Source organism: Xyrauchen texanus, chromosome 37 (genome assembly GCF_025860055.1).
Source record: "Xyrauchen texanus isolate HMW12.3.18 chromosome 37, RBS_HiC_50CHRs, whole genome shotgun sequence".
Taxonomy (NCBI): Eukaryota; Metazoa; Chordata; class Actinopteri; order Cypriniformes; family Catostomidae; genus Xyrauchen; species Xyrauchen texanus.
Genome location: NC_068312.1, coordinates 14,317,264 through 14,343,151, shown reverse-complemented (window position 1 = coordinate 14,343,151; position 25,888 = coordinate 14,317,264). Strand labels below are relative to the sequence as shown.

Here is a 25,888-nt window from a genome sequence, read left to right as displayed (position 1 = left end):
CATTTCCTGAACCAAAATCAAATATTATTTTAGGATGAGCCCAGTGATAAGATGGGGTTTGCAATTGATTCAAGCTCCAAGAGTAAATTATTGTTTTCCATTTTTTTGTACACACACACACACAACAGTACAACAGTTAAATTCTTTGGGATCCATCTTTAAAAAAAATAAAAAATAACAAAAGAAATATCCAACATTTGCACAGATATTCAAGGCTGTTTTCATTATAAGACGCTGTGTTGCATCATTCAAAGTGTTTAATCTTAGTGCTGATGTGGTCTTAAAAAGTGTTAAAACACACAAATTCGATTGTTCTGTCAGCAAAAAAACTGTTTTTGACCAATAACTACATTCAGTCTTCACAGATAAAAAGCAAAGATATTTCTAACGACATGTTTCTCAGGGAAATATAATAGCAGTCCATAGTATTTTATCCTTGAATGTTAAGGATTCAAGTGTACTCAAATGCTTTAGTATACACTCAAAATCCAATGTACAATCAAAGCATAAAGGCATCTATGTTTTTTTTTCCAGTCTATGCATATTTGCCTTTATGTTACAGTTTCAAGCCCACAGTGAAACATCTCTCTCATTCACACACAAATTCACAAACAGTTCTGAGGACCAATGCATGTATATGATAAACAGAAAAAAAAGAACTTGCATATCCACTGATTTATAAATCTTTTCATCAATTATATACAGGTAATCATATATAAATACTTGTATGGAATGTACATAATTGTATTTTCCACATACACAAGGCAGATTAAAAAGTCATGACAGTATAGGACGTTATCCCACTCGTGATTTTCGCTGACGTCCAGCACTGGGCAAAACTAATATTCTGTACCACTGAAATGGAGTAGTGTAAATAATTTATCCAACCATGACTTCACACAGTCAGTTCTTAGTTATGTATTCCAAAAAGTGAATGAAAAATAATCGATTTCTGTGTTGCAAGGTGTTATCCAGTTGAAGGATGCTGGAAATAGCTGTGGTAGATACTGAAAGCAGATTTAACCATCTGCACATTAATGTTCTCATGTCTGATGCTCGTCGTCAGAGCAGATGCACCACCGTACATATATTCAAGACAGATGATGCGAAACATCATTTCACTATTACTTATGAGTAAAGTCTCTATTCACAAAGAAAATGTCCATCCATAAAGTATTTAGTTTCCAATCCCTGCAATATTTTAAAAGTGAAAACTGGAGAGCTTTTTAGTTGTTGTTGTCATCGTCTCCCATTATTTAGAGGGTATGATGAGCTACACAGGAACTGTTGAGACAAAATGAAACTGCTCATTTCAACTATTGTTCTCTTCCCACTTTTTCCTCTTTCTCTTCCTGTTTCTGTCTCTCAGCTCCAGCTTGTGGAGGTTCCTGAGATGAAAGGCCGTATGATACCTTTGGGTGTGGGCTTGGAACCAAACCATGACATCTGTAACACAAAATAAAAATACTCAAATAGTGCTTTCATTGTTCAAACATAAGGTGGCCACCTCATTGGTTGAAATGGAGAAAGTTGTGAAACTTGGTCGATATGAAAGCCAATTGTTTTGATATGGCTAATAACTGATATAATGGCCACTGTTACAAATCTATTCTGTTCTGCTGGTTTCATTTTAACAGCACTAAAATAGCAAGCATATGTTCCAGTTTAGAATTTAAGTAAAATCAGGAATCAAAGCATACAGTAGAAAATATGATTAACTGCTGGCTTGTAAAATTATGTAGTATGTTTGAACTGGACAAAAAAAGCCATGATATTATCTGCTTTTAATACAAAAATAATACAAGCAAAATAACACTAGTATTGGATAACTTAATTAAATAACTGTAATTGTGCATCCTTAATTCCATATAGTGTACATTTGAAAAGGGACAGCATAATTTGAAGCCATAAGTGGAATCTAGCACAGTGAAGTGCACTGATTTCCCCTGCTTTTAAGCACTGCTGCTGGTAAGTTATAAATACCTGCCAGCTGCTATTACTGTGTCACTCAGTGCTATTGGAGTGCTGAGCCAGATATCCTGACCCACCTACAGTGGCCTAGATAGCCCACGGGTGTGGAGGAGTTCTCGGCTTAGTGTGGTGAAGTTAAAGAAGAACATAGGATGACATTTCTATATGTGGTCCTCCAGCATACTTACAGTACAAATATATGCATATACTAACCTTGTACTCCAGTGTCTGTTTGAGCATGTCCTCTTCCTCATGTGTGAAATGCAGGAGTACAGATATGGCTCTGATGAGCTGGTAGGCCTGGAGGGAGGGAGGGAGGGAGGGAGGGATGGAGAGAGAGAGAGAGAGAGAGAGAGAGAGTGTGAGAGTGTTATTAAAATAGGAATATTAATTTAAGAATCACTTAAATTATGCTTCCACAGCCAGTTCAACAAAAGGGTTTAGAAATGAGTAATACCAGTATGAATCTGACTGAATCAAGAAATTAAATTGAGTACATCATATTACGAAAAACCTTAAATTATGGCTTCACAAACAGCGTTATAATTCAAATGCCATTGGAAAAAAATACATCCAATAGTACTGATCTGATCAATAATCCAGAAAAACATACAGTTGAAGTCAGAAGTTTACATAAACCTTATCCAAATACATTTAAACACGTTTTTCACAATTCCTGACATTCAATCATAGAAACCTTTCCCTATCTTAGTTCAGTTAGGATCAATACTTTATTTTAAGAATGTGAAATGTCAGAATAATAGAGAGAATGATTTATTTCAGCTTTTATATCTTTCATCACATTCCCAGTGGGTCAGAAGTTTACATACACTTTGTTATTATTTGGTAGCATTGCCTTTAAATTGTTTAACATTTTATGTAGCCTTCAACTAGCTTCTTACATCAAGTTTCTGGAATTTTGGCCCATTCCTCCAGACCCATGTTCCCATGGTGTTTATACTTGTGTACTATTGTTTGTACAGATGAACGTGGTGCATTCAGGCATTTGAAAATTGCTCCCAAGGATGAACCAGATTTGTGGAGGTCCGCAATTTGTTTTCTGAGGTCTTGGCTGATTTCTTTTGATTTTACCATGATGTCAAGAAAAGAGGCACCGAGTCTGAAGGTATGCCTTAAAATACATCCACTGGTACACCTCCAATTCAGTACACCTCCTATCAGAAGCTAATTGGCTAATAGCCTAAAGGCTTGACATCATCTTCTAATGATGTCAACAAGCTGCTTAAAAGCACAGTTAACTTCGTGTATGTAAACTTCTGACCCACTGGAATTGTAACATAGTCAATTAAAAGTGAGACAGTCTGTCTGTAAACAATTGTTGGAAAAATTACTTGTATCATGCACAAAGTGTTAAAAAAAAAAGTTTTAATGACTTCAACCTAAGTGTATGTGAACTTCTGACTTTAAATGTATTTCATACATCAGCCTACAGGGAAGATCTACAGTGACCCCGAAAAGTATTCAGACATTTAATCCCATCGTAATTAAAATAAATAGTTCAACCAAAAATGAAAAATCTCTCATCATTTACTTACTCTCATGCCATCCCAGAATAGATGTGTATGACTTTCTTTCATCTGCTGAATTCAAATGAAGATTTTTAAAAGAATTTCTCAGCTCTTCTGGTCCATACAATGCAAGTGAATGGGTGCCAAAATTTGGAAGCTCAAAAATCACATATATCAGCATAAAACTAATCCATATGACTCTAGTGATTAAATCCATGTCTACAGAGGCAATTTGATAGGCGTGGGTGAGAAACATAACAATATTTATGTCCTTTTTTTAATATAAATTGTCCTCCCTGCTCAGTCAAACTCCACTTTCACTTTCTTCTTCTTGGGTTTTTTGTAATTCACATTCTTCATGCATATCAACCCCTACTGGCCAGGGAGAAGAGAAGAATCTCTAGCAAAAAAGGATCCGTTTCTCACCCACACCTATCAGATCACATCTGAAGATATGGTTTAAAACACTGGAGTGGTATGGATTACTTTTATGCTGCCTTTATGTGCGTAATGAGGTTAAAGGGAAAGGAGGAGGCTAGAACCGGCTTGACAACGTAATTAAAGTTTAATGATAAACTTAAACAAAAACACACATAAGTAAATACAGGGCAGCTGCCAGTAATTCTCTCTCTCTCCAGTCGCCTTTATCCCTCTCGGGCTTGATCAGCCTGATTAGGGAATGGGTGTGCAGAATCATGGCCTGGCCCCACCCTGCCACATTTTGCTTTTTGGAATGTCAACATTTTGGCACCCATTCACTTGCATTGTATGGACCTACAGAGCAGAAATTTTCTTCTAAAAATGTATTTTTGGGTGAACTAATCCTTTAAGTAAAAAAAAAAAAAAAATCATTTAGCACTTTTTTTAGATTTAAATATATCGTTGATTGCAGGGTCCGAACACCGAAGTACGTCATTTCTTATCTAGTGACTGTGGCTCTCATGTTAATAATAACAGTCATAAACTCTACCTGTGGTTACTCTGTTAACACACCTGTATAAACTTGAAAGGAAGAGACTTTATACATTACCAAAAATGATCTTTGTGAAAAGTTAGAAGTAATCGCAAAAATGAAGTTAGCTTTGAGAGGAGGTCTAACATCACTTGGTTTGAAATGGTGTTCTTAATGCAACAGAATTCATATATTTTTAAGTGCAGCTTAAATGTATAATTATGTCAGAGCATACAGGTACCGAACAAGCCCTCACCTCTGCCTCTCTGGATGACATGAACTTCAGCACCACATGTTTGAGGTACTCAAAGTTGATCTCTCGTGTGTCTGTGAGGTCTGAACTATTGATGACGGTGGTGTTTGACGTGATGGGAGGCAGGCCTGAGGTTTGAGTGAGTCCTGGGGCTGGAGCTGGACCGGTGGCTGGGGTGGGCGTCTCTGAGGCTGGCTTATCAGCCGATCTTTCCAGCCTCCCTTCCTGGAGTCTCTCCTTTTCAGAGTCAGGATCTGGTTTCAGTTTCTGTTGCATGCACACAAATTAATGGCTACCAACATGGATTCTGTTGTATAATTTCTGTGGAAGTGTAAAAATATTTTGTATACATGCATCTGAAAAAAATAAAATAAAACAAACCAGCTCTTTCTGTAATGTCCTCTTCAGTTCTGCAAGCCTCTGCTGTAGCTGTTTTATTGTCTGAAAAGAAGAGACAAATATACACATTTTTAGTCAAACAGGTAGACCATGTATATATATATATATATTTCGGTTTTACAGATTAATTGCTGTTGATGGTTGCTGTTTGGAACCATCTATTATTGGCATGAATTTATGCAGATATGTTTTGTGATTAACAATCACATGAGCATTTCCTGTATTTAAACCTTTAATCATTATAATATATATATATACAAAATATAATATATTTATTAGGGGTGTCAATCGATTAATTTTTTTTAATTAATATAATTAATAACATGGTGTCCTGATTAATTAATCGCATATACAAATATTTGCTGAGAAAGCCCCTCATATAACAATAATTCAATATATAAAGATTATACATATTTCTATCAAAATATAATTATCTTTAAATATATATATAAAAATATATATATATATATATATATATATATATATATATATATATATATATATATATATATATATATATATATATATATAACAAAATATTCAGATAATTAAAATGCATTACATTCCTGTAGTAGAAGAGTTAATCATTAATAAGACCATTCAAAAAGCGGCTTTAGAATACAATGTATTGTTTACTACCATATTATTGATCATAAGTCAATCATTGGCATACAGTTCACAGCAATCCATTTCACAAGTGAATTTGTCAATCAGTTGGAGATTTATTATGAGGGCTTGTTTAAGGGCCCGTCAATTTACACCTACGTCAGACGTCTCGGGTGTGTTGCATCATAAACATAAAATGTTTAGGTCCCTGTGTTAAGTTAAATATAGTTTAATACTCAATCTTTAAACACATCTTGAGATCCCTTAGATCGCATTTGCGCTCTGAGTGTTTTGAACACAAGAATGTTATGCATGTTTGTTGTTCTGCCTACTGAAGTGTTTTCTTCACTGTATAAACTGCGCATTGCTCATACAGCTGAAATTTCACTTACTGCCCTCTGGAGTAAACAGTTGGCACTACAAGCTTGCATTTCTCAGGAATCTTCCTTATAATGTATGGCCCGTGGGCATGCGATTAATTGGTTTAATTTTTTTAACGCATTATTTTTATTTAAATCAACAGCCCTAATATATATATATATATTATAACTTCTGTGTAAGTTTAAAACCTTAGAGGATATACCTTAATGTTAATGGTACCTGCAAAATCTACTATTGGTTACCTTTATGATCTATACTGTATATTTTAATGTGTTTGAATGTTAATATGTAAAACTTTAACAAAAAACAAATCTAAAATGATTCTAGTTAAACAAAAACAACAACATGAAACTTCCGTAATGTGACATATTTCAGAGTAAACTGAATTTTCAGACTGTAGTAATCTAGGGCAGAACTTTATTTTATCCATTGGGATTTGATTGGATCTTAACATGTTACACTATGACATAATTAGCAAATCTTTTTCCCCACCCATATTGTCTTGTAAAAAGAAAAAAAGTTTTAGAGTAAGAAGTTATTACATGTTTAAAATAACAACACTGATAAATTGTGCACACACATTTTTATTAAATGTTATCTTTAAAGTTAATGCACGAAACTTCAACCTCCTGCATACAAAAAAATATGTGTATTTATTTTTACATACATTTTATTTTTATATATTATATCATATAATATTTTTTTATAATTCAAGCTTATAATTATGAGTAAAATAATGCATAACACATTGACTTTTTTATGTCAACATCAACATTTTAAAGTTTTTCAACCTTTTCATAACTATTTCACCATTTTGCCTTCACCAGTTCATTTGAAATGGTCCTTCAGTGTGAAAAATAAATTAGATCTCTAAAAGTACAAATATACTAAGCAGTTTCTCAATTAATATGAGCTCATTAGGCCAGCATGCCTAATAATTCTAAAAGAAAGTTCTTGAAAAATGCTGTTGAAAATCATTTTAGATGGGAGAATAGCATGTCACACCGTAGGCCATCAACTTTCCAAAAGTATATTACAACTCCCCATAAAAGACTAGGAACCTTGCAAGCTCTCCTTTCCTTCAGTTTCTAGCTTCTTTGCATTTACCTTGTTCTTTTCAGCCAATTGTTGCTCCAGGTCTTTGTTGACTTTCTGCAGCTGGTCCAGATCACTTACTGTAACCGCCCCGTTGTGTTCACTCTCACATTTGTCTGCAAGCGACTGTGCTGTTAAACTAATCACCTCACCCTCAAGATCAGACACCTGACACACACATTGGCAAAAAGAAACATGTAAATTAACAAGCATAATAAAGTACAGGCATCTCAGATGTTCACTGGACAGGTATGCAAGTGAAAGAATCAAACACACACTGACCCGTGATTGGTAAGAGGTGAGCTGTTGTGTTTTAGTGAGGACTTCCTGCTGAAGTGACGTCAGCTGAGAGTTGTGCTCTCTCTCTCTCTCCTCTGCTTCCAAATGACGAGATTCACACTCAGCCTGCAGAGAGGACAGACTGCTACGGGCCACCTGCAGATCTGACACATGCAAACACACACACAATAAGAACGCGCAGCAGTAACTTTTCAAGACAATCATTAGAGAGTACATTTATGATTTTTTATTACAATCCCTTACCTTCCTTCAGACTGTTTAGCTCCTCCTCCTTCATCCCTAACACTTTAGAGAGTCGATTCACTTCTTGTTCCGCCCTCTCAAGAGACTCTGCCATTTTGCTGACCTATCAGAGACAAGCAACATACAATGTTAAAAAACACTTTAGTATTTTATTTTCCAGACTGCCCCAAAGAAAATTAACTGGCTATGGTAAATAATAATACAATTCCTAACACAAATAGACAGCTATGTGAATTCATGAACAGATGTGTGTTGACCTTTTGTTGAAGCTCCTCCCTCTGTTTTCGTGTTTCCTCCAGAGCTTTGGCAATCTCAACACTTACAGTCTGTCTGCTACTTAACTCCGCCTGTGACGCACATAAAGATGCTCTGGTTGGCAAAATATCACATTAAGTACTCCTTGAAATTTGAACAAGTTCTGCTCCAATGTCAAGAAAACCACTTTTCTGATTTGAGATGGAGTGATATTTTGGTAAAGAAGATTAACTGGCCTATATTCGTCTGTTCTGAGAGCCTGCTTGGCTGATTAATGGAACAGAAGTTTCAAACTCAACCCTATCAATGGATAATACACATTTGTGATTTCCAGTTTTCTTAGAGTGTCTTCTTAAGAGCATGTGGCTCAAAATGTTACAGTTTTGGTGAGAATATAATAAAAACAGTGTGCTGATTATACATTACCACCATAAAATATTTTTTTGTACATACTGACATGTTATCAAACACAGGCTTAAAGGCCATTATAAGATATCTGTTCTCTAAATACACTATATGGCCAAAAGTATTTGGACACCCTTATTAACAAGTATGGTAATTCCAGTTAAGTACAATCTTAATGCTGCTACATACAATGGCATTCTAGGACATTATGCGCTTATAAATTTCTGGTAACAGTTTGGGGAGAGCCCTTCTATTCCAGCATGACAATGCCCCTGTGCACAAAGCGAGGTCCATAAAGAAATGGTTTACTGCATCCGGTGTGAAATAACTTGACTAACCTGCACAAACTACAGACCTGAACCCAACCGAACATCTTTTGGGTGAATTGGAACACCAACTGTGAGCCAGGCCCCACCGCCCAACATCAGTTCCTGACCTCACTGATGTTCTTGTGTCTAAATGGGAGAAAATCCCTGCTTTGCTATAGGTTACTACATGCAATATAGTTAAAGTCTTCCCAAAAGAGTGGTAGCTGTTATTGCAACAAAGGCAATTGGTACCTACATATACACACAAACCGTGGGTGTTAATAAGTGCCGCTAATCACAATTTGCTATTTTCCTGAGAAATAGAAGATGTCTGAGCGGCATGTCTATAGTCAACGCAAAGTCTAATATAAGTTCCAGCATTTGCAGTTTGGGGATACCACCAGCAAATAATATCAAAGAGCTATCAATCAATTGGTAGTACTTCGCTTCTAAATACTAAAGCACTGGAACAATGGCAGACAAAATGGGAGAGAGTTCACAGCAAGGATGTAGTTATTGCACAAAAGAATGCAGGACACAAATGGTCCATATGGATACAGCCCACTTACACTACCAAAATGTCTTCATTTTTAATGACGTTGGTTGACAGGGAAGGGGATATATAATATGATGCAGACGGTGCAATAACTGGACAAGAACCTCAGAATTAAACTGCACTTGACCCAGCCTGTTAGCGCTTTGCACGCAGATTCTGCCAAACTACTTGCACCTAGACTTGGATTATGATTGCATGAAAATATAAAAATGTCATGGCCATGCCCACTGACTTTGTTCACAATATTCATCAAGCACACATGGTGTACACAAACTTGGCCACATACTGTAGTGCATCAGGATTGGCATTGGTCATTGAAAAGCCAATATAGTTTGGCCACTATTCCCGATGAAGCCTCTATACCCTAAAATAATGACATCATATTAAAATGTTAAATGTGCACCAAAGAAGATGAAGTAGATTATTCTCATTATTCTTACTCTGGACTGCTCCAGTTCTGCAGTTAGTCTTCCTACAGTGCTCTCATTTTCAGCTTTGCTTTTCAACAGTGAAGCCTTTTCTTCTTCCAGTAACCGCTTAAGAGATAGAAAGAAAGAAAGATGAGAGAAGTAAAAATAAGTCTGATGTTTAATAACTTTCCCATGTTTTTTTTTATTATCAATGAAAGTCCTGCTATTGACAATTCACACACCATGCTGTCCTGATGTTGGTTGACCTCGGTTTCTCTCTCCTTCTGTTGTGAAAGAAGTTCTTCCTCTAGTTTGGCTGTTTTCTCCAGGCCTCTCTGTCTCTGTGTCGAGACCTGCTGTTGTAGCCTCTCTCTCTCCTCTGCCCATTCCACCTGCTGTGGGACCAAAGGTCAAAAGGACAATACTCTGAGGCAAAAGGTTAATAACTTGAAGGATTAACAATAAAGTTAAAGGGCTTAACCCAATAAGCCCTTTTCTATGTCTAACAAAAAATCAAAGGGGGTACTTTCATTTGTACATACAATGAGGTATAATGCAGGTCAGAAAGAATAGCACTGTACGGTGCAGTAAAATATAATTTTCTACAATAAAGATTTTTAGAAAAATATCTCAGCTCTGTATGTCCATACAATGCAAATGAATGGTGGTCAAACCTTTCCATACGACTCCAGTGGTTAAATCCATGTCTTCAGAAGCAATATGATAGGTGTGGATGAGAAATAAATCTCCACTTTCACTTCCACATGCTTCTTTGTTTTTTGGCGATTGTATTCTTAGTGCATATTGCCACATACTGGGCAGGGCAGGTTAAACGTGGAGATTTATAGAAAAAAGGGACTTAAATATTGATCAGTTTCTCATTCACACTTTTCACATAGTTTCATTAACTATGGATTTAACCTGGCGTCTTATGGATTACTTTAAATTACAAAGGGGGTACTTTTTTGAACAATTTAATTCAAGATCATACAACAGCCTTCTCTTATGAACCTGCATTAAAAGGTTTTTTCAGATAGTTATCTGACATTATCTACCAGTTTTTCTGCATGCGTTTCACTTTCTGCAAGCTGCTGTTCCAAACTCTTCATCATCTCAAAGCAATCAGTAAGCCTCTGCTCCAGATCAGATATCTGAGAAAAAACACACATGTCATTCAGGTCTATGAAGCACAGTTGTGTGATGTGTGGGTTTAATGGAGAATTATATTACTCTCACCTGTGCATCTGTCCTCTCCCTGTAAGCCTTGGATGAGTCGTCTTTGTGCTTCAGCAGTGTCTGGAGATCTGTGATATTAGCGTTCAGCCGAGAGATCTGCAAACACAGGACAATAGGAATTCTCTCATTGCGATACAAAAACAGATTAGTACAGAATAGTACTATACAATACAGTGACGTATAATGCTGATCAGAAATAATAGCACTGTACAGTGCAGAACAAGATAGTACAGGGCTGCGTTTTCCAAAACCCACGCAAGATTAAACTGATCGTAGAGACCATTGGCGCCAATGGTTTCTACAATCTACTTAGGCTTACGATGCTTTTAGGAAACACAGCTATGGCCAGAATGGCATTGTGTATTAAGGTGAAGTTTAGTACTCGTACAGGTCAGAATATAGTACAGAACAGAATTCTGTAGTATAGTGGAGTATAATACAGGTCAAAGTAGCCCTGTGCAGTACAGTACAGCACAGTGCAGTAGACTACAACATAGTACAGCACTGTTTGTTTTTATTCGGTATTTTACTGTATACTATTAATTTTCCTGCTTGCCCAGTTGGTGGCGATATGCACAAAAATGTGAATTGCAAAAAACTAAAGAAGAATGTGGAAGTGAAAGTAGAAATAAAACAAAAAGGACTTAAGTTCACCCAAATTTTTTTTAATTTGAATCATTTTCTCACATTCGTGCCATCCCAGATGTGTATGACTTTCTTCTGAAGAACATAAATTAAGATTTTTAGAAAAATATCAGTTCTGTAGGTCCATAACATAAAGTGAATGGTAGCAAGAAATTTGAATTCCAGTCAGCATAAAAGTAATCCATATGACTCCACCAGTTTAATCCATGTCTTCATAAGCAATATGACAGGTGTGGATGAGAAACAAATCTATATTCAAGTCCTTTTATTTATTTTTTTACAAAAAAATCTCCACTTTCATGCTCTTCTACTTACATTTTTTGGCGCTTGAATTCTTTGTGCATATCATCACCTACTGGTTGGGGTTGGTCAAAGGAGGAGATGTATAGAAAAAAAAGTTAAGCTTAAATATCTAATTCACACATTTAATATAGTTCCAGAAGATATGGATTTAACCTGGAGTCTTATAGATTACATTTATGCTGGATTTATGTGATTTTTGGAGATTCAAACTTTGTGTCACCATGAACTTGCATTGTATGAACCAACAGAGCTGCTCTGTTGACACTCTAAAAATCTTTATTTGTGTTCTGCAGAAATACAGAAAATCATACACATCTGGGATGGCATGAGGATGAGTAAATGATAAGCGAGTTTTCATTTTTGGGTGAACTATTCCTTTAATAAAGCATAGCGTAGAATTACAAAACATGCAAATCTTGGTAAAATAACAACTCACTAGTACTGGTTTGTAACTTTTCCACTAAGAGACATCTTGATAATATTAAGGACATTTGAGTAATACTGTGAGTATGTATAACAAGGCCCAACAAAATAAACAAAGGAATGACGTTTGTTGTAGAAGTTGGCCGTTTACCTGGGCCTCTTGTGAGCTGACTGCTGTGGTGTGATTGGTTCTCTCCTCTCGCAGCTCTCCCCTGGCCTCTTCTAACCTCTGCTCTAATGAAGATTTCTACACTCACAAAACACAACACATGTGAATACAAGATGACTGAAACAGCAGCAAGACGATATGCATGTATATGCATGTGTCCTCTGACCTCCTTTAGCAGTTCATGTAGATGTTCATCTTCAGAGAGGTTCCCCTCTAGTTTCCTTTCTAAGGAGGCAGCTTTCTCTTGCAGATCAGCCAACAGACGCTCTCGCTCCTCCTCTGTCACTGCAGTCTGACCAATTAGAGTTTGGCATGAGGAGTTATACCATTTCATAATAAATAATGTACACTTTTCACAGCATGCAAAGCAGAGAATGAGCAAGAACCTTTTTCTTGTGTTGTTCATGCTGTAGTTTCAGTGTATTGTGTTCAGACTGGAGATGCTCCATTGACTTCTGTAGTGCTTTTGTGTGACTTTTTGCCTGGAAAACACAAAACAAATGTGGAGCCGATTTTCATAAAACCATTCCAAAATGGAGTGTCGGTGGTATTATCATAAATGTGGCACATTCAAAAATGCATATTCCTTTGCTTTTAAACAGACAGGTTTGCAGGTCAATAGAGCGCAACAGCACCTGTCAACTTTTTCCCATCTGGGTTTCGGAAATATTATCCCCCTTTTTGCATAGGGATTTCTAAAATCCTCCGTAAAAGAGCTGTAAGCCATGAACAAACCAGCTCTGAGGTGAATCACAACATTGCAAACTTTGTTCTGAGGCAAAAAAAGTATTTGAAAATCAGACAAATTGACAAAGGTACAAGAATGTGTACTTACCGTCATTCACGAGGGCTCAAACTACAAACCGATGAAGCATTGCGAATTATGTAATTGAATAAAAATTAAGGGAATATATAAAACTATTGATTTTAGGTTGATTAGATTAGAAGTATAGAAACAATATATTTTACATTTATTGCAAAATAACTCAACTATAAAACACAATATTTAAGCAATGAAGTTGAAATAACATAGACTGATGGCTTCAGGAGAAGCATGTACCTGTAACATCGATGAACAAGCTCAGAGCTCACGGTAGGTCTGTCTTTAAAGGTTAAGTTATCATTGAAAATCAATGAATCAATGGAAAAATTAAAAGGGATTTTTACTTCCAGAACCAGACTGTAGCGCTCTATATTTCCAGTGCCTACAAAAAATGATGGCTTCTTCTGGGATTGTTTGTGTGTGAGAAAGCAAGGGTGAAAATATTTATACAATTGATTAATGTATAGTTTTGATAATTAATACATTTAGTAAATTTAAGATATCTGTGGGCATTTTTAAACCAAAGTGCTCTAAAATGTCAAAGACATTTGTGAAAATGAAGATGTGCAAATTCCCAAATGTGAAAGAAGGTGGGACTGAATACTCTACTTTAAAGGGATTCTAACTTGATTACCATAAATGAACCTCTGGCATCATCTGTACTGATGAGTTAGATGTTTCCAGTGTAAAGAAATTATATTTCTTACCTTCTGGAAATCCTCTGACACCTGCTGGATCAGCTGCTGTAACTCTTGTTCTCTCCTCTCCAGCTCCAGTACTCTTCTCTGTGCCTCTGCTCTCTCACTCAACAGCTCATCCCTGAGACACAAATACAGAGATTGTGGATTAGATTTCTCATTTAAAACTTTGCTGTACTTTCTAAAACCTGCATCTAACAAGTAGACAAAAGCAAGCTAATTTTCAAAGGAAGATATTTTTTATTTAATCTCAAAGCTTAGTTAAATTTGAACTTGTTCAATACATATTTCAATACTCACATTTCCATTCTATTTCACATATTACACAGTTTGACTGAACACTGAGCTTTGATAAAAAGATCCAAAACCTTACTCTAAAAAAATATGTTTCACATTCTCACATCTTCCAAACATTTGCAGAAATAAAGACAAGTTCTTCTGCACTTCTTTACACACCTCTGGGCCTGTAGCTGTGAGTTGAGCTGACACATCTCCTCGTGTTCTTCTCCCAGCTCATACAGTTTGTCTTGGGTGTGACTCAGGGTCAGTCTCGCTGTGTTCAGCTCCTCTCCTCTCAGTTTGAGCTCTTTCTCCCGCTGACTCAGCTGCTCCTCTCGTCTTAACAACTGCAAGATAAATGCCCAATTATCACTCGAGTGCTTATGTGGCTTGTGAGGAAGCGACAGACCTCTTGTTTTCTGTTTTGCGATGCATGTGAGCTGCTATATTCAAAGTTATCAGACACTGCTTGGCGTAAGATAAAATGCTCCTTTAACTGCATGAAAGTTCATCACAGTTTAATATAATACGATTTTTTAGCTTTTAGGCATCAAGTAAATAATGCTTCACAAAACATAAAATCAAAAAACGCACAAAGTAAAGCCCAACATATTCGTATGGTAATAAATGGTACATACGCAATAAAAAACAACAACACATTTACAAAGTAAAAATAGCAAGTCTACACAAGACTTAACGAGACTTAAAACAGACACAGATTCAGTAGATCTAATATCCCAGGGCAGGCTGTTCCATAATCGTGGGGCCTACAGTTCAAACACAAACACCTTTTGTATTGCATCTGAATTATTATTCTTCTTTATTGTCATTGTACACAAGATACAACGAAATTGCGGAGCTTCTGCATAATCTTGGTAGAGCCAACAGTTTATGACAAGATCTAAGACAGGGGTGTCAAACTCGGTTCCTGGAGGGCCACGGACCAGCAGAGTTTAGCTTCAACCCTAATTAAACACACCTGAAGCAGCTAATCAAGGTCTTCAGGAGTGCTTGAAGATTACAAGGAGGCATTTTGGAGCAGGGCTGGAACTAAACTCTGCTGGGCTGTGGCCCTCAAGGAATGGAGTTTGATACCCCTGATCTAAGAGGTCTAACCATTTCATAAGTTCTTAAATGTTCTACTTAATACTCTGGCGCCAACCCATGCAATGCCCAATATGTAATAAACAAATCTTAAAATCAACCTTTAAATTAGTAAGATTTATTAGGATTCAACGACAAATGCAATTGCAGGTCATCTGCATAGCAATGACAATTAATGTTGTATTTTAAAATCACAGAACCAAGCAGTAACATATATAGTGAAAACAATACTGGCCCTAACAGGGATCCTTGTGTATCACCACAATTCAGTTTTGAAGAGGAGGACATCTCATCTCCAACAGACACTACAAAATTCCTATTCATCATGTAGAAAACAAACCAGTCTAAAGCCACCCTAGATATTTCCACCCATGTCTTCAATGCATCAATTAAAACTGAATGATCAACACGATCAAACACTGCAGTTAAATCAAGCAACACTAAAATGGAGAAATCTCCACCAATTTACACAAGCAGTCTAAAGTTTGAATACACATGGAAGAATTTATGTTTCTGATCTCAAACATTTGGAACAAGGTTTACACTTAAATGTTTGAAATTAGTTTTGTAGACAAATATACAATTATTATTTCAAATCTTAGACAGTATAGTGCAGGTAAAACTGACCAACATTCATGGGAACTCCAAGTCTGTTTACAAAGCATCCAAGGTTGATACCTCGAAGTTGGTTGAGAATGTCCAAATTTAGCAAAGCAATTATCAAGGTAAATTGTTGCTATTTTGAAAAAGGTAAATTACAAGATTGTTTTATCTTTATTTGTTTATCTTTTACACAATCCCAATCATTTCACTATTCATCTGAAATGTGGGAAAAATAAATAAATAATAAGTAGAGTGTCCAACTTTCTGACTGTTAGTGTATATATCAGTACTGTGTTTGTAATTCTGAAATATTAAAGAATGTATTTATGCTATTCATGCAATTTGTAATAAAATAACACACCGTTTACTGTGCTACTGACCATGTGTTTGACTTTGGCTAGCTCCTGCTGCTGAAAGCCTTCCAGTTCATCCAGGTCATCTCTCTTCTGGAAGAGACTTAAACTCTGCTCAGTCATCTCTTCTAGCTGAGCAGCCAGTGATGCCTTCTCCTATTTGAATAAAAAGCAATCAGTTCTGGATTTCAAAATATTGTTTGGAAACAGAAAGGAGTCATTTAACACATGTTTATATGAAATGCTTTTTACAGGGACAGTTGCTCCTGATGTAATCCGTGGGGACTGTTGACACATGGATCATCCCTTGTGGGCCTCGAACCAACAACGATCGAGTTACCAGCCCAGATCTTTAACCAAAATGTCCCAAAACACCTGCTAACCTGCTCTAATGATGCAATCTTATCCATCCACTCCTGGTCCTTCTTCTCTAATGCTAACGCCATGCCTTCTGCCATCTTGGCTCTGTTAGACTGGAAGACTTCATTCTGGTCCTGAAGTTTCCGCATGGATGCTGATCGAAGAAAGAAACACAACAAAAGTTTAAATGACTGTCAGTTATGCTTCTAATGAAGGAATATTCATGGTTATTTTCTTACTGTCTTTGAACCACAGACAATAATTTAGACTCATACCTCACTGTATATAAACAAATAGTAACATACTCAGTAAATACTCTAATAATAGAAGCTTAGCAATTAAGTGGGTGCTTAAAGGGATATTTCACCCAAAAATGAAAATTCTCATGATTTACTTCATCCTCCTGGCATCCCAGATGTGTATTACTTTTTTCTTCTAATTAATATTACTTTTTATTATTTACAGTAAATAACCCAGAAGATTCCAAAAACGACACAAAGAATATTATAACTCATTGGTTAGTTGGTATCACAGAGAGCAATGCTAGACAAGTACTTAAAATATCTTTGTTAGTGCATTTTAAAACTCACAACTTTTAATCATGAATTGTTGTTTAATTTAACCTTTATGAGGGGAAAGATCAATATAGCCTGGCAAACCAATTGTCATCAATGAAAATAAAAAAAGAACATTGCTTAAATTTTAGATGTCCATGGTAGTAGCTTAAAGACAGATTGTTAGTACATGCACCTATAATTAATCTCATATAATTTGTCTGTTGTTTCCTCTTATGTTGGGGGTGTACAGTCTATAAATGGAAAATGAGGCTATCCATTTAAAGCATGACTTTATCTTTTGAGTGCCACAGCACATAGGAAGCTTTTGCAGGCTTTTGAAAAATGAATGATATTATGCCTACCTTTTAGGTACAATGTACATTTGCAGCAATAGAGCTTGTCACCCCAAAGGCACTGTCACTAGCACTGTAAACTAAAGAAATCATGGGCTGGACCTTTAAACCATAGAAGCAATAATGTCCAGTCATGAAAAAACTCTGAAGGAAAAAGGTAAACACAATCCTGATTATTTGTTTTTGGATAAAGAACCAACTTTGATCAAGATTATTAGTAGCCAGATGGCAGGTGTCTAGGTTTGAGATGCATGAGGTGCGTGTAATGCATTGGACAAACAAATGGGAAACAGAGTGGAGGAGAGAAAGCTAAAGAGAAAGGAAGAGGTGAAAATGGGAGGAAAATAATGGTACGTACAATCCTGATACTTCTCTAATGCAATCTCAAGCTTCTCCTTGGTCTTCTGCATTAGCCGAAGTTGCTCAGCGTAGTCTGGGGTTGGGGAATGGGATACCAACACACACACACACACACACAGGACCGGAGGTAGGAAGAGGAGGATTTGGGGGATGGGGGAGGGACAAAATCAGAGGGAAAAACAAGGGGATAAACATGATTAAGAAGATAACAAATGGAGGGAAAAACAGAATGTGGCTGTTAACAGGTTTCTCGAACACTCTTCCTGTCTGTCATTGGCCAGAAAACAGGTAGTCCCATCCTGAACTCATGCCATTGGTTGAGTTAATGTTGCTATGTAGGGTGATCGGGATGCTCAGACAAGCAATGTTATGAAAGAGCCACAGAATAACTCTTAACAATTTTCTGGGAAATCAACCTATGAATGGCTTACTTATAGTTGTCTATCCATTTTAAGATACAAATTACACACTTCACCTTTAAAGGATAGTTAACCAAAAATGAATATTCTCTCATTATTTACTCACCCTCATGATATCCCAGGTGTGTATGACATTTTCTCATCAGAATACATTTGAAGAAAAATGTTTTAGCTCAGTAGGTCCTTAAAATGCAAGTGAATGGAGATTTCTATTTTGAAGCTCCAAAAATCACAGACATTCAGCACAAATGTCATCCATACGACACCAGCAGTTAAATTAATAAATGTGCATATGACGTAATCGCATTGGCATTTGAAACGCGCAAGAACTGACGTACATGCGTTACAGCCAGAAGAGCACCGATGTTTACAAGTGAGGAGGAACGCTGTACAGTAGCTTGGTTGATTTTGGTTTAGATCTGTTTTTATAAATTTCTTTACTCACAATGGTGTGTTTGTGTGCTTATCTTGGATGTCTCAACCGAACGTGAATGTATCACACGAGAGACCGCTTTGACTCCACCCTCTCCTGAAGTGTTGGATTATACTTAAAATAAATACTTCAATATTGATCATTATTTGCACCAAAAGCGATCGTATCACTTCAGAAGATATTGATTTAACAGTTGGAGTTTCTGACTGTCTGTGATTTTTGGAACTTCAAAAGAAAAATCTCCATTCACTTCATTCATGTTCTAGTGAAGAAAGTCGTATACACCTGGGATATCGTGAGAGTAAATAATGAGATAATTTAAAAGATTTTGGAAATTACATTTCACCCAAAAATGAAAATTGTCTCATCATTTACTCACCCAAATGTGGATGACTTTCTTTCTTCTGCAGAACACAAATTAAGATTTTTTAGAAGAATATTTCAGCTCTGTTGGTCCAAACAATGCATATGAGTGGTGGCCAGAACTTTGAAGTTCCCAAATAGACATAAAGGCAGCATAAAATGAACCATACAACTACAGTGGTTAAATCCATATCTTCAGAAGTGACATGATAGGTGTGGGTGAGAAACTGAACAATATTTAAGTGCTTTTTCAATATAAATTCTCCTCCCTGCCTGGCAGGTGTGGATATGCACAAAGAATGTGAATTGCCAAAAAGAAAGAATGTGAAAGTGGAGATTTACAGTAAAAAAGGACTTAAAAATGGATCTGTTTCTCACCCACATCTATCATATAGCTTCCAAAGACATGGGTTATACCACTGGAGGCTTATGAGCTACTTACATGCTGCTTTTATGTCCTATTTGGAGCTTCAAATGTCACCATTCATATGCATTGTATGGACATACAGGGCTGTAATATTCTACTAAAATATTTGTGTTCAGCAGTAGAAAGAAAGTCTTACAATGAGTAAAAATGAGACAATGAAAATTTTTGGGAGAACATTTCATTGTTTCAAAACTTCCTTTCCAAACTTCACTTTGGCCAGTTGTTTCTCCACCTCTCATTCCCTCTCTCCTTTGATGTGTTCAGATCAGTTTTACAATCTCATGTGTGCTACCTGAGAGTTTGGCCTCCAGCTTTCGTATATGATCATTTCTGCGCTGAATCTGGGATGAGGGATCATCTCTGGAGCTGCTGCCATCAGATGCCTGAGAGTGAACAATACAAATGTAGACACAATTATCAGCATTGTTATATTTCTAAATCATAATTTTTTAATCAATCAGCCATGCAGAAAATGAACTACAAAAATGGAGGTAAAAGAAAATCTCTCAATGCATCTAACAAAACAACTGATTTCAAAATGCAAATGCCAAACAATTTTTTATATGAAACAATTAGCCAATTGCACAAACAAACATGGTCTATCCAAACCCAACTCTCTTTATAATAAATAAAACCTGTTTGAAATAAGGACTTTGATTTAGACCTGGTAATTGATACACAGTCATGTTCTCCATCAAGTCTTTAATTATTTAAGGCTTTCAACATGAACCTATCCTTTTGTGTGTATGTGAATCTATCCCGATGTCTATCTCTGTGTGCGTGTGTGTGAGTGAGTGTCTTTGCCATAAATTTCTCATTAAGCAGGTTACACTGGTTTGTTCAAGCAGGTGATATTAATGCTTCTTTATACTCCACAAGTTTCCTAAGCAGCAGAATACAGCCCTCTATTAATAAAACTATTCTTAATATCACTTAGATGCAGCACAGTGCAAATAAACTTAATCCGACCTACCGATATTACTGTCTGATTTGAATAACTCTTTCATGCTTATTATTAAGGTCATGCATCTTGATGTTTTACAGTGTCAGCCTGTAAATGGCTGTAGGTTATGCAGAACTCTGCTTTGTGAAACTGGGATTATTCCACGTATCCTTAGAAAGACAGATGATACTAACTGATGCCTAAAAACAAACTTATACTGCATGTTTTTAGTTTGGTTAGGAAGAATTATTATTGTATCTCCAGAAAGAGATACTACTAGCTACAATTTAAATGAATGATAAGGTCAATATCACCAATTTTCTTTAATGTAAACATCAAAAAGATTTGAAGATGTGAAGATATAAGATCACAAGAAGCAGAGGACTATGAAGTGGAGCTAGACAGAAAGAAACAGAAAGTGAAAGTAAGATTTACACACAAAGTCATCCCCTGAATCTGCCCCGATAGAAGTGATGGACTCTTTGCTCATGGAACGGGGAATGCGACCGGATCGGGGGGCAGAGGCTCCCTCGTCTGCCAGCTTCTTCTTCAACTTTGCGAACATCACTGTAGGGGTTTAGGGTACGTTTGCGTTTTTAAGGTTCAATATGTGATCACTTGACTGGTTCTCTCCGATTGTCTCCAATAGCATGAGACGCTTTAGGGACTTCGTAATGCCGAACAAGTTTCGTACACAGGATAGGACGAGCTCATTCTGGTGTCACAGTCTGCTGCTTTGACCCTGCAGAAGATCAGACAATCACAACATTAGTCAATTTGTTTTATTTATCATTTGTACAACTGGCAAAGGTTTCGCTGAGGCTCAGACATTGTGCAATCACAAGACAGACAAAGAATGTAATAAAAAAACTCTATATGTACACACATATACATATATATGCTTTGTTGGAGTCATGCTATCTGTTGCAGGGTTCCCTGTTCTTCTTTTCTGTTCTTATATATTTGCAAAAGTAATGTTTGAGAGTCTAACATTTAAATTTCCTACTGACACACTAAAGATGAAGATATAAATAACCATCTTAAGACAAGTGTTTTTGTGAAACGTCTAAAGTGCACTTTTGCACAGTACTGTGTATATATATGTATATATATATATATATATATATATATATATATATATATATATATATATATATATATATATATATATTTATTTATTAAGTTACAAAGTAAATAAAATATTCTATATTTGAAGAAACTATATTGGGACAGGACCACCGATTAACTCTTAAAGTGGAAAACATTACAGGCGACAAGAAATATAATTGCTTTTATGTAGGCTGGAACATTTCTGCCAAAGTGTCATGTGCTGTCACTTTTAAAACAGCTGACACTCTATTAAATACATTGACAGTGAAATACTGGTACACTGTATCCCAACTTGAAGGCAACCGAGGAAATTGCGTTACAATCATCACTTTGCCTTTATGGAGGGTCACTATGGAAATATATTCAATGGTTTAGAAAACACTAGACTGCAAAATGGGCTCAATGTTTTCAATGTTTGACATCCTACATAGTTGTACGCTAACCGGTCTCAGATGTCATCGTCACACGTTAGCTTGATATCAAAACGAATTACCCACAATCTATTAACAGTGGAAGACATGATCTACCACTAAAGTGTCGATAAAAAGCTCAGCAAGGAACAATTAGACACAAATTGTAAACATAACAAGCTAATGTTAGCTTTCCAACGTCTCCATTTCTAAACCAACAAAACAGTCGTGCAAGCACCTACCTTGAAACCTTCATGAACTCCGCCAAAACTGATTAAATTAATATCTAACGTTAAACGTTAATCCGGGAATATCCTTGTGGATGATACATATGTGTGTGCCTTTTTGTCGGGCTATCTAGCTAACTCATTTCACCACGTAATCTTCAGTCACCGGATTCCTGATGACGTTCCAGGAACAACTTGGCGAATTTTCTGCGCGCTGATTGGACGCTGATTCGAAGGAGGCGCGGCTACTTTTTCGCGTGTTTCATATCAGTGACGAAATTCTTGAAGTCACAAAATAATGTCGATTTTCAATTGATCTCAATATGCATTGGTACTTTCTCCCATAGCATGCATATGTGAATGAAAAAAATAAAAACAACTCCTAAATGGCATTTTACCATGTACTTTCCTACAAAATATAAATATAAACATAATCATGTTTAACATTACCTATGTAGAAATATAGACAACAGATGTAATAAATGAAAAACAAAATACAAAAACAAAGGCATATGAAAGGCAGGGGCATTAAAACAAATCATTCTTAATAATATAATGTAATATATTATTATGTAATGCAATTTAATAATATAATATAATATAATGATTAGCTAACTAAATGTAAAACAATTAGTTCACATTATAAACATTGAGGAATTCCTCAAACCAGATGAATAGACCACTTATGGGTTAAAATGGCTTGATGTAGGCCTACAACAGTTGACAACTGCAATGTAAAAATTTCAAACACACATTGAATGACAGCAATAAACAAAAGAAAGATGGGAAAGTAAAAACAATGAAAGAACAAATAAATAAATGAATAAATAATTTAAGAACTTTTCATAAAGTTTCAATGTTTTTTTATTTGTTCAATATTTATTTTATTATTAAGCTTTCTCCATATGGCTTGCTCTGTCAGCTTATGTTTAGCTCAACAGACCACACAGTATATAACCTTTATATATACTCCTTCCACTGATACAATAATCGTTCCTGCCATAGCTGCCCAACTGATTATTGCTACCTCAGAGGTTTTTGCCAATGATGCCCCAACAGTTCCTATCATGGCCACCCATTGGCTCCTGCCACTGATGTCCCAAAGGTTCATGTCATAGCAATCTCAGAGGTTCTTGCCATGGCTGCCTCAGTGGCTCCTTCCACTGATGCCCCAATGGTTCCTGTCATGGCGCTTAGAGGTTCCTACCATGGCTGCCTAAATGTTCCTGTCATGGCAAGCTCTGAGGTTCCTGCTATGGCCACCCAAATATTCCTGTCATGACCACCCAAAGGTTCCTGCCACGGCCGCCAAAATGTTCATGTCATCACCACCTCAGAGGTTGCTGCCATGGCTGTCAAAGAGGCTGTCCTTTTCATGGATGCCCCAAAGGTTCCTATCATTGCCACACCAAAGATTCCTCTCTACTGTACACCACCCAAGAGGTTCCTTACATGGCTGCCCAGAAATTCCTGTAATGACAGTCTAGAGGTACTATCAAATGTTCCTGCCTCTGCGACCCCAGAACCCATTTCAGTCCCAGAGCTTCCAGCCATGGATGCCCCAGAAACTCCTGCCATAGCTGCTCCAGAGCTTTCTATCATGAAAGGCACCTCACTGCAGGCACAAAAACAGGGGGTTGCTTCAATCCATAGCTCAATTAAAACATTTCAGAAATGATCAAATAGCACTGTTGACTTGAGGCCTCATACATTTTCTTGTTTGCTTCATATTTTAGTGATTTAAATTTCACAAGCTTCATAATTCACATTTAATGTGTGACTGTAACTCAGGTTATGATTAAAAAAAAGTGAAAGTAATGTGAACAACAGACCTTATTTTGGGCAAAAACAAGAGCGCAGAAGGCCTAGACTTCAGCCAAACTGGGAAGGAAGCAAAAGCAGGCATGGGAAGCATGCATTTGTTTTCAAAAATGAAAATGAAAACAAAAACACAAATAGGTGTTTACTTTTACACTTATACAAGTATATATATATATACAGTGATAAGACCACATCTGCAGAGTTGTGCCGCATTCTTTTGCACAGCCAGTAGACGGCGCTTACTCACTGCTCAGTATGTGACGCTGCAGAAATTCATTCCGGAACACCATCTATCTATACTACAATAAAATACAATTCATAAAAATACATGAACAAATTAATATATATAAAAAATAAATAATACCTCAGAGGATGAAAATAAATGAATATGAATTTAATAGTATACAAATAATACAGAATTTACATTTATGCATTTGGCAAACGCTTTTATTCAAAGCAACTTACAATACATCATGTATAGATTTAAGCTGTTTGAATAGTATGAATAATGTTTGACAGTTAAAATAGTGTTGTTCATTTATATATAGCAATTCCTTTATACAACCTTTAGTTATACAATAGTAATACATAAATAATTATTAAGGAGGACAGAATGAATTAACATGAGTAACCTATATGTTCTACAAATAATATTTGCTATTATTTTTTTGAAGCCCTTAATATGTTTTGTTTTATTTCTTTACACTGTTGATTCAACAATAGGCTATAAAACGACCAGTGGAAATATTTTTATGATCGTCTGACAGCATGAACAGACCATCTTCTCACAACGAGGTTTCGACGCACCTGATTTTATCCAATCAGAATTCTCACCGTCTCTTAAGCGGAGAGAAATCACACACATTTGCATTCAACGGTTAAGCCTCACTGCATTCTGATTGGTCAGCAAGTGTGTCACTCTAATGCGCTGCGTTACTACTACAGGTCGGCGAGGATCAAGCACCTTGCAGTCAGTTTATAGCCATTAAAGAAAAAAAAGAGTCTCTCTCGAACATGATGGAGTAGGCAACATCGGTGCGGCTTGGAAACCACCTGGTCTGGAATAACCTGATGGAAATTAGAGGACGGAGGCCTTGCGAAGTCCGTTTCGAGGAGGTTTTCATGGAGCGTTGAGATAATTATGATGTGGTGGCTTGCCTTAATGATGTTTACATCTCCGGCTTTCCCATTCATCGTGTTCGTGTGCATGGATTTATCCGAGGCGCTTCATTCCTACGATGCGCTGCCTTTAATAAGGAAATCTCGTGAAATCGCCGAAGAGCATCTAAATACAAGCGCTAACGGGTTTCCTGTGTACCTGCTCGGTATTGTCGCATTAACACCCGCGCCCACGATCGCATCCAACAGAAAACCGATAAATGTCGCCGCATCAGCAGCCACCACCATTGAAACACCACCAACAGACCCCATCACCCCATCGCTGTCTAATCCCAGCTATGTGGGCGCATTTGATCGGAGAAAGCACAGTTTTCCTGAAACGCGGAAGAAAACGTCGCAGATATTTGATAATAAAGCCGTGCCCGATCTCAGGACAACATCTGACAATTCTCAAGGTGAGTTAAAATAAATAAACAACGAATGTCAGTTAAATGTCCAGTTTGATAATCCTTTAGAAAGGATCATCAAACCTTTCCTGCATTGTGCTTTATGAACAGATATTTGAATTATTTTCTGTTCTAAACCATCATTCCTGCACGCTCTCCGCTGCAGTCTGCCGTCTGTCTCTCTGAAATCACTTCATTAGCAGTCATAGCCATGCAACATGATATATTGATGAGGTATAGA

At 36.6% G+C, this 25,888-nt stretch overlaps 2 protein-coding genes across 2 annotated transcripts in view; one reads left to right on the top strand and one right to left on the bottom strand.

The window, feature by feature from the left end:
* Positions 1 to 117: 117 nt before the first annotated feature.
* On the bottom strand, positions 118 to 22,423 carry LOC127630925 (golgin subfamily A member 1-like). Its single transcript, XM_052108805.1, has 23 exons — positions 22,277 to 22,423; positions 20,954 to 21,256; positions 19,864 to 19,954; positions 17,928 to 18,002; positions 16,683 to 16,813; positions 16,327 to 16,455; positions 14,417 to 14,586; positions 13,970 to 14,081; positions 12,826 to 12,921; positions 12,606 to 12,731; positions 12,422 to 12,517; positions 10,900 to 10,995; positions 10,719 to 10,814; positions 9,906 to 10,058; positions 9,694 to 9,789; positions 7,987 to 8,076; positions 7,730 to 7,832; positions 7,469 to 7,629; positions 7,199 to 7,354; positions 5,087 to 5,146; positions 4,709 to 4,972; positions 2,185 to 2,271; positions 118 to 1,446 (listed from the first exon to the last, which is right to left on the bottom strand). Exons 2-23 carry the CDS (start codon positions 21,077 to 21,079, stop codon positions 1,366 to 1,368), a joined length of 2,595 nt encoding a protein of 864 aa, XP_051964765.1. The 5' UTR covers positions 21,080 to 21,256; positions 22,277 to 22,423; the 3' UTR covers positions 118 to 1,365.
* Positions 22,424 to 25,046: 2,623 nt separating this feature from the next.
* LOC127630970 (multiple epidermal growth factor-like domains protein 9) overlaps positions 25,047 to 25,888 on the top strand; it is a 47,113-nt gene continuing 46,271 nt past the window's right edge. Inside the window, exon 1 of the mRNA XM_052108894.1 lies at positions 25,047 to 25,656. Coding sequence (XP_051964854.1) covers positions 25,224 to 25,656 — 433 coding nt within the window. The 5' untranslated portion in view covers positions 25,047 to 25,223. The remainder of the gene's footprint in view (positions 25,657 to 25,888) is intronic.

Coding starts and splice junctions, on each gene's coding strand:
- LOC127630925 (XM_052108805.1), bottom strand. CDS start 21,079: ATGTTCGCAAAGTTGAAGAAGAAGCTGGCAGACGAGGGAGCCTCTGCC. Junction 12,922..13,969: donor TGTCAGAGGATTTCCAGAAG/GTAAGAAATATA, acceptor TGTGTTTTCCAG/GCAAAAAGTCACACAAAAGC. Junction 5,147..7,198: donor AATTGGCTGAAAAGAACAAG/GTAAATGCAAAG, acceptor TCTTCTTTTCAG/ACAATAAAACAGCTACAGCA.